The sequence below is a fragment of the Poecilia latipinna genome, unplaced genomic scaffold (genome assembly GCF_001443285.1).
Source record: "Poecilia latipinna isolate Pla-1442-1.1 unplaced genomic scaffold, P_latipinna-1.0 Scaffold2248, whole genome shotgun sequence".
Lineage (NCBI taxonomy): Eukaryota > Metazoa > Chordata > Actinopteri > Cyprinodontiformes > Poeciliidae > Poecilia > Poecilia latipinna.
The window spans coordinates 92,234-101,704 of NW_015114864.1; the positions used below are offsets into that span (position 1 = coordinate 92,234).

General features: G+C 43.1%; 1 protein-coding gene across 1 annotated transcript; it reads left to right on the plus strand.

Moving 5' to 3' along the window:
- Positions 1 to 532: 532 nt before the first annotated feature.
- On the plus strand, positions 533 to 8,312 carry LOC106936953 (nuclear factor of activated T-cells, cytoplasmic 1-like; the record flags this gene model as incomplete). The annotated part of the gene is made up of 3 exons (XM_015018212.1): positions 533 to 1,358; positions 4,560 to 5,652; positions 8,153 to 8,312. Coding segments are annotated over exons 1-3 (1,398 nt in total), but the record flags the coding sequence as incomplete, so codon positions are not given.
- Positions 8,313 to 9,471: the final 1,159 nt, after the last annotated feature.

Here is a 9,471-nt window from a genome sequence, read left to right on the forward strand (position 1 = left end):
CTTCTGTCAGAGGCTTCTCCAGACTCACTGTAAGAGGTCCCGCCTGTCCACAGGATCACCAACCACAATGACATTTATATTTGAAAAAAAAAAAAATAAAAAATACTTGGATGATCTGAGTTATGACAAGATTTACATACAGGATTTTTGTATTAAATTTGTTTTTTAATCAATATAAAAAAGGAGGAAGGAAGAAGGGTAAAAACAAAAAAGTCAGAAAGGAATGGAAGAAGGAAGGAAGAAAAAAAAATAAAGGAGAAAGGAGAGAATTGAACAGGGAATACATTTCAGAAAAACAAATATTTTCTCATACTCTGCCTTCTTTTCTATACTTTTCCAGACCAGTGAAAGTAGCTAAGTGAAATCCCATACTTTGTCAGTCTGGTATGTGGTAAAGAATGTGATTTGAACTTTGATGTTGGCGTCAGTTTCTCAATTTTCTGGTGACTAAGATGATGGACATCTTCAGAACTGAGAAAAATCCTATTTTTGCATTTTGGAGGAAATAAAAAAGAAAAAAAAGAGAAACCGTCAAACTTTAAAAAAAGTATTTATTTGGGATTGTTTACTCATATGGAAAGCTCACTTTACACTGAGGGGGGCAATATTATCAACAGAATAATGTAGACTGATCATTTGTTGATATGGAAGACGTCGGTGCAACTTTCTCTCTCTCTCTCTCTCTCTCTCTCTCTCCCAAACGCCCACGCGCACACGTGCGCGCGCGCGTACAAACACCATTCCCTCCACCTCCCCCGGAGGGTTCCCTGGGTGGAAGACATCATCAGCCGCTCCAGGAGGTTGCAGAAGCCGGCCGCGTCATCCTGTGGAATGGGCGGCGCACGGACGGAGGGTGTTTTCCAGCTTTAAAAGCACCGGAGCCGGCTCCTCTGACAAACCGAGCTGCGTCATCCAACTGTGGAGACTTCTCAGAGAACCTTCACCGCTCAGAAGCGGTCCAAAACTCACCTCAACCCGGTCCAAACGCTGCCGCTCTTCCTCCCCCCTCTCCTCCTTCCCCTCTCCGACACGGTTTACTCCTCTCGCTCGTGCTCAGAAGAAAAGTTCACTCTTCTGTTTTAAAGATTCCGAAGCGAATTATGCCTTACGGCGTGTGAAGTAAAGCAGTGTTGCCGCTCTTGAATAGTACCGTCGGCGAAGACGTTGGTGCACGTTGAGCGCAGCCGGACGAAAGTTGCGCATCGCTTGTTGAATGCAGGATACCTCCAGCCTGAGCGTCAAAGCCAAGTTCAACTTCGGAGCAGCAGCGCTAGCAGCAGCAGCAGCAGCCGGTCAGGAGCGGGGACTCCAGCGTCTCAAATCTACCGCCGCCGCCGATATGAAGTCTGCAGAGGAAGGTAACATTTACATTCATAATGTTTGATTTGAATATAAAGTGCATTGATATAGAATATTCTCTTAAAGGAAAAACAAAACAAAACGCTTATTTCTCCAGATTTTATTGACTGAAAAAAAACAACATCTCTTTAAAATCTCATTGTGTCAGTTCCACAACACATTGTTTTGGCTGAACTCTGCCAAAACACAATCTTATTCAAATGCATTACATGCACACCGTTACCAGTCGTGTTTGCAGGTGCACCTCTTCTTAAAGATGATGGGATTCATAAACCCTGACTGCTATGAAAGTGTCATGTTAGATGTAGGGGTGAGGAGGGAACAAACGGAGAGCTTCTTCATCCCAGGGGTTGTTGGAGATTCTGATTCTTTTTAGGCTTCTGTGCAGAAGTTGAGGTAGTGGTTTGCCTTTTTAAAATATGAGCTTGAGAGAGGGAGAGACATAGCCGGCCCAAGACATAAGCAAACTAAGCAGCTGCTTTTCATGGGGGGGTGGATCAGAAAAGGGACTAAATCAGGTTAAGAGATAATAGTTTCTCTTAACCTGTAAAGCGAAACTCCCTTAATGTGTAAAATGTTTACTTTTCTCTCATTGAAATTCTATATTTTCAGCTTTCTACACTATAGAACCACCTTCAAACTGTGTCAAAATCAAGACTAAAAAAACGGCTTTTCACTATTTTTTTTTTTTTTTTTTTTGTAAATTATTTTTGTATTACTTCACATCAGTACATCAATCCCTCCACAGCTGGTAGAGAATGTCATCATAAGTTCAGTAATCGTTTTATAAAAATAAAAATTTACACTAATGTCAATACAGAAAACATATATATATGTCTCATATATACATTGTAAGTGTAACACAATTTCCATCTCATGTTACTTTTTAGTTGCGAGTTGTAGTCATGGTTAAATAAAATGCACTAACATTTGAGCATGGGCGATATTCTGTGGTGCCCGTTTTCTGCTGGAAGGCACACAAATCAGATCCCATTCACATTCAAGGCAGCAAACTTTGATTTCTTTTTTTTTCCTTCTTTTTTTTATCTGAAGCTCTTTATAGTCTGTTTAGTCTCAATTTTCAGTGCTGATGGCACTGGCTTTTTGTGGATGTTGGGAATTTCATTAAGTCTTTGAGGTTCCGTACAGACGGGTGCAGGCCTATTATTCATTTCAGTCCCTGAGCACTAAGCCTCATAATTGGTAACAGGCATGTGCGTGTGTCTGTGTTTGCAACTAAGACGGAGAGCTGTGATCTGCGCGTTGTGGGATGTCGGGTAGCCGACTTGACAAGGAGCTATGCGTAACCACACGGAGATTCAGCTATGCGCCATGAGCCGCTAAGCTATCGTAGATAAATCCAGATGTCCACACACACACACGCACACACACACACACACACACGGACCCGTCCGATGTTTGGCCAAAGATCTTTGCCAGCCATGCGTGCACAAAAATGGCCCCAGGGCTCTCAGTTCCAGAGGCTGCAGATGACTTCTGTAAGGGACCACGTATCTCTCTTTCTGAGATCCTGTCAGTCTGAGCGCAGCCTCCACCACAATCCCTGTGGATAAGCTCCAGTATTCTTTAGTCATACTGGTTTAGTTGTGGTGAGAGAATGTTTTGATCATGATAGTGTAATTGAGAAAAATTGCTGTGCACGGAGAGAACACGTTATAATCTGTGCGACAGTGAGAGCACTTTGAGACCACGCCGCAAGCAAACGTGGAGGCACTGTTTTGTCTTCAAGTGTGGCTTTGACCTTTCTTATAATCATCTCCCCGCACCCCAAAAAAAAAAAAAAATTCAGAGCTTTCTGAAAGTTTTCTTTCTTCAGCAGCAGTGACGCGTGTGAACCCGGAAAACCCGAGTTTCAACATCATGCCGTGTGTAAAAGTGAAAGCCTCAATGTGTTTTGAGTGGGTGTTAGAAGAAGTCAAGTGTGCTTGCAACTCAGTGCACAGATCAAACACACGTTTAGAGGAGTAGCAGAAACAATCAGCTGCAGCGCAAGCTAAAGGCAGCCGGGCCTGACTCAAGGAGGAGTATCACGGCGGGTGGAGCGGGCGGGAGACCATCATCTGTTCAGACCAGAAAAGGGAGAGAAAGGCATCAGAGAGGACTGAGCTGGGTCACACTAGCTTTCATGCTGAAAGAGTGGATAATGACAGAGGCAGAGATGAGTTCCCAGCAAGAAGAGCAAGAGTTTGACTTCAGCTATTTGTTTGAGGACAGTCAAGCTGCCCAGAATGAACCAGACAGAGGTGGGTAGTGAGGAGCAGAAAAGCCTTTCCTAATTTATTGCTATTAGGGGATTCATATTAAATTGTCTGAAAACTTTTGGGTGTACTGTTTCTCAAAGTTTGATTTAAATGTCCGTTGTTTCTATCATTAATGTCAACTGTTTTATTGGAGATGCAGGTTTCTAAAAGCAGGTCCGTAAACTAATTTTAAATCCCCTGCCCACATGTTATGTGGCATGTGACGGCTTTGTCATTTCATGTGATGCGCAATAATGTTGTGGTTGACAAATATAGCACAGCACATTAAGTGCCCTTTATCAGGTTTCAGACTCAGTGATGTTATGTCTCACCACCTTCAGCATCACTAAAGCTGTTGGATACAAAAAAAAAAAAAAGAAAAAGATGTGAGTTTTGACAAAGCAGCCAACCTCGACGGGTGTGATACCGCTTAGGTACATACGTTAGGATATAAGTGCTTCCTCTGACTTTGTAGTTGACTTGCACTTGCGATATTCTCGTGAGCTTGGTTTCGCGTGTACTGTGCGTGTACCGTTGTGCATCTGTGTGTACAGCGCTACAGCCAACTCTCTTTGACTTAATCACAACCTCGGAGCGATGCGAGAGTGCTGTCAGCTGTCCACAGGGGAGGGCCTAATTCACTCAGTGAGTGATGCAATCAATCAAACGGAGCATCAATCAGAGCTGCAGGAGGAATTCTTGTAGAGTACATATGACAGCAGGGTGTGCCGAATAGAGCCATGGATGCACTGATCAAACAAACAGAGAAGCGGTGTAAATTGTGACTATGCTTCATGTGCAGTAAAGCTTAAGACATGCCTTGTTGCTCTATGTAAATTGGGAAATACTGAATTGATACGCCATCTTGAATTCAGTTAAAAAAAAAAAACATTTTCACTGAATTAGTTGTAAATAATAATTCTGATTTATGTTTTTCAGATGCATACAACTACACACCAAACGTCAGTCTTCCAATTGGCATGGGCAACCCATGCCTGTCTACGCAGTACCACACCTTGCAGTCCAGTCCTGTCATCCCGGTCTCCTCTTGCCACCAGACTGGCTACAGTGTCCAAAATGACAACCATGCCGTGTCAAGTTACTACCTGCCTCAAGCCTTGAGACCCAACGGCGCTCCGGCTCTGGAAAGCCCTCGTATAGAGATCACCGCCTATAGCCAATACCCGGAGGATGAAGTAGAAGCCAGCGGCAGAGAAGATCACATCATCAAACGAGGCGTCAACTCTATCGTCACACTGACGCTGCCGAATGTGGATGGGTACCGTGACCCCAGCTGTCTAAGCCCCGCGAGCAGCATATCCTCTCGCAGCTGTAACTCAGAGGCCTCGTCCTACGAATCTGGCTTTTACAACTACGACAATTCCCCGCAGAACTCTCCCTGGCAGTCACCCAGCGTTTCGCCCAGAGGGTCATCCTCACTTCTGTCTTGTCCACATGCCATCGGTCCCGCAGCCTCTCCTCACCATTCGCCCTCCAACTCCCCTCAAATAGGCGCGATGGCAGAGGAGGGATGGCCAGCGCAGCCACGTGGGTCCCGGCCAAATTCCCCCTCCTGCAGTGGAGTTGGCGGAGGCAACAGCGGTGGCATGGGCAAGAGAAAATACAGTTTCAGCGGCTCCTCTTACCAGCAGACATCGTGCTCACCCAACCAATCACCCACCCCTTCTTCACATGGTTCCCCGAGGGTCAGCGTCACAGATGAGAACTGGCTTACCAACACCAACCAGTACACCAACCTTGCCATTGTTGCAGCTATTAATGCTCTCACCACAGACGGAATGGCTGACATGGCGGAAGGAATCCCAATCAAGACACGGAAGACCATGCTGGACCTCTCACCATCCATGAGTCTGAAGGTGGAACCCGGAGGTGAGGACCTGGGTCCAGAAGGGGAGCTTCGACATGAGGAGTACCCTTCCCGCCTTAGCCTCAAGAAGGAGAATTACTGTGGAGGGTTTCTGGATGTACCACAGCATCCATACTCATGGTCTAAACCCAAGCCTTACCTCAGGTAAGCCACTCCTTTTATTGTGTATTGAGGTTTCACAAATCTGTTAATATTCCTGTACCTGCCCAGTCGTGTGTTGGACCATGGGTTGGGTAGGTCTTCTGCTTACTTTCATTTAACGAGAGCTTTGAATAAGATGCAACAAAATGGCATGAATTAGTCCTGATTAGGGGTGTAACAAGATCTAGTAGGACAAGATCTCATGGCAGTAAAACACTGCAATATTTATTATGAAAGTGAAGTCTGTGTCCGTTTCTGTCATTATGTGACTACATTCTGTGTCATATGATGTGCTAGTATCCAGGGCTTATAAACTATCAATATAAGCCCTGGATGCGTTGTAATGTTTTATCTATGCTTAATAATTTTGGTTTTGAGTAAAAAAGAAAGTTTTTTCATTATTCCCCTGGTTTGTTGACAGAGTGAACAAATAAGCCTGGATTACAACACAAACTCCGACAATACGATGCCATATTGAAATATTTTATGTGGTAGCATTCGAGGTTCTATTGAAAAAAAGAAAAGTTGACACTGTGGAAGATGAGATGTAAAGTATTTGTGAGCACAACAAGGCTATTTTAAATCCTATGCATTACCCACTAAAGATGGTAAAGTTCAGATCTGCTTTAAAACTTCTTACATGTGGATCTGCAGGAGCATTTCATGGTTGTTAATGATTCTGAGCTTGTTTTGTTCTTGTGAGCAAGATGATCAGGTCTCATTGTCCCAACCGTAAATGCAAACTACAATCTCTGACATCATTTTGGACATTTGTAGCTCCCTCTTAGTCCAACGCAATATTTATTGCATTATCTGTAATCCCCCACAGACTAGAACCCCATCTACACACCACCCACAGCTCATGGTGGAAGCATTTCTTTGTAAAGTTTGTCTCAGACAGCTGGGTCGCACCAGGGAGTCACATTTGCAAAGGTTTCCATAAAACAAATAATATATGACAGACGTTAAGCTGAATCCTCCTTTCTAAATAAAGTGCCACCAGTGGATAATTTATATTATTCATTCAGATCCAACTTTCCCCAAAACTGCCGCTAGAAGCAGAGATGCACACACTTCTACTACCTTAAACGGGCCTCTGATCTTTACCTTTAAGCCTTTAGCTCACTGTTTTACTGAGTACACAATCCATCACCTCAATCTGACTCATGTATTGTCTTTATGCATCTATATTAAGTTTTGCTTATTTTCCTGAGAGGACAAGATTGTTTCAGTTTTTAATCTTCAAAGGCCGTATGAAAAGTCAAAGAATCAAAGATACACGCTCCTCACTTCCAAACAAGCTCCCTTTGAAGATCAGAGTATTTCATAAATCATATTTCGCACAGAGGAGCTGCTCAGCTTGTGTATGCAGCCGTTGCTATAACAACTCACACACAAATATGGTGTGTAGACACACGTTCAAACAAACACACAAGGTGAGCCCCCCTTTGTGGCATGTCTTTCCAAGCCAATAGCACACTTTCCTGTTGGAAATCAAGTGTTTGATTAAGATAGTGAGGAACAGGAAGTAACGGTGACAGGCTCGACTGAAGGGGAAGCAGTCTGGGAGTTAATCAGCTGGCTCGCTGCACTGGCCTGTCGCGCCATTAGACCATCTTTTCTCCCCGCAGTTAACGTGATGTCATGCACCGTCTGGGCAGATAAAGCCTTGCGGGGGGAAATCAGTTTGTCTTGGGTCAACAAACAGCCCGCAAGTTCCACAGAGATGCCAGAGATTGGTTTCAGCCAAACCGCCCCTCGGGTCAAGGGTTTGCGTTTAGCAGGCATCCGGCCAGCCGAGAAATATTGTCTTGCACATGTTTGTTTTGGTTTAGATATCTCTGCGTCGTTCACATGGGAATCTCTGACTCTCTGTCTGGAGAACAATGACGTTGAGGGATGCCGGCTGCGGCTCGGAGAAAGAGATATCATGCACTCCAAAGACGGGCCGCGCGTCTTGATCCGCTCTCTTCAAAACCGACGGGGATTGTGTCGTCAAATCTCAGTGTTACCCAATCCTGCAACAGAGCAGCTTAAACGTTGGTCTGTACCAGGTTTTGTTTGCGTGCCTCAGAAATGTCTTTCATCCTGCTGTCACTTTCTTAACTCGTTGTGGCTGTTCCCACCTGTCATGCCATAATGTAAAACACACAGCTCTCAAACTGGGCCACATTTGCTTTTCATTTGCTTTTGTACATAAAAGACACAACTAATTATTAACCTGGCCTAAAGAATTATGCATGTCAGTGTAATAGTGCTGTTGGTTAGATTTAGGACCATGATGAAACGGAGGAAGATCAAGTCAGTTGGATTACTCCAAAGTGGCCCAATTTGTGGCTAATTTAAAGCAAGCTTGGAATTATTAGATCCAGGTTTTTCTGACATGGAGAGAACAGTGAAGCGCCTGGAAGTTCACGTCTGCAAATTCAATTAAAAAAAAGCAGTGATTTTAATCTTATGTTACTTTCAGCTTAGGGCAATCAACTTGTCCTGTTCTTTGCAGCCCCTCACTGCCGGCTCTTGACTGGCAGCTGCCGTCCTGCTCCGGTCCGTACAACCTGCAGATTGAGGTGCAGCCAAAGTCCCACCACAGGGCCCATTATGAGACGGAGGGAAGCCGAGGAGCCGTGAAGGCGCTGTCTGGGGGACACCCTGTGGTTCAGGTACGTCTAACTGAAGTGCAGTGAAGATGCGAGTGTCTTTGAAATGTTACCATTGTGATATTCATTATCGATACAAGCTAGTTACGTGATTTTAAAGAAATAGTTCTTAGTTTGTAAGGGAATTTGTGCCACATTTCTGTAAGCAAAGACTTTTTTGTTGTCTTCATTTATTATAAATCCAGGTTCAGTTCTTGGAAGATAACATCCTGTAACTTTTAGATTGAGCCCTTCTTCAATAACATAAATGGCTCAATACTAAACTTTTGCAGAGCTGAATGACTGCTGACTAGGGAACTTGGCATTTTCATTGAGTTGTATCTAAGCAGGTGTATATCCAAAAGTTGTCAGATATTAGCTATTGACGACTGGAATTGAGCACTTAAATTAGCCGTTAGCTTGAAGCCACAAGCTAACTGCTTTTCTGAGATGAGCCTAGACTTTTCAGGCCAAAAATGAGTTGATAAATCTTAATTTTGAAGAGAATTTTTAAACAGAAGCTAATATTGTATCTTGACAAACACTTCACGTTAAAAGAACAGAGTTCATAAATATCACCTGTGTTTATTTTATTTTTTTGCTGTAACTTTAAGGGAAGCTATCCATCATTCTGACTCTGTTTTTATCTCTTTTTATCCTCATCTGAGGTTCATAACATTTACACTGCATCAAACAGGAATACCTTTATCATTACTCAAACGGTTCCTGTATCAGATTTAAGGCTATACCTTTTTCACTTTTTCATTATCTATGTAATAGACTTGATAATAGATCAATCTTGATACCTAAATGGTGCGCCCCAAACTTTAAGAATAACAGGCCTCGACTAAATTGGACTTCTACCATGTGAAGACAAAGCCATTCTTAAATATGTCATCCTGTTTTATACAAACACTCCTTTATGAAGTTTTAAGCCATGTTCACAATCACATTAGGTAGTTATAATGGTAATTTAAACAACTGTTGTCTACTTGTAGAGAATGAAGTGTAATTTCATTTTCAGTGAGAGTAACTGAAAAGTAAGGCAGTGTAAAAATCAATATCATGTCCTTAAACCACAATCTTTTTGCTTTTTAAATAACTTGTATACAGTTGTAGTTTTTTTTTTTTTTTGTGCATGCTTGTGATACGACCTGTTGTCAGTGTGTTCACAAAAATCTGG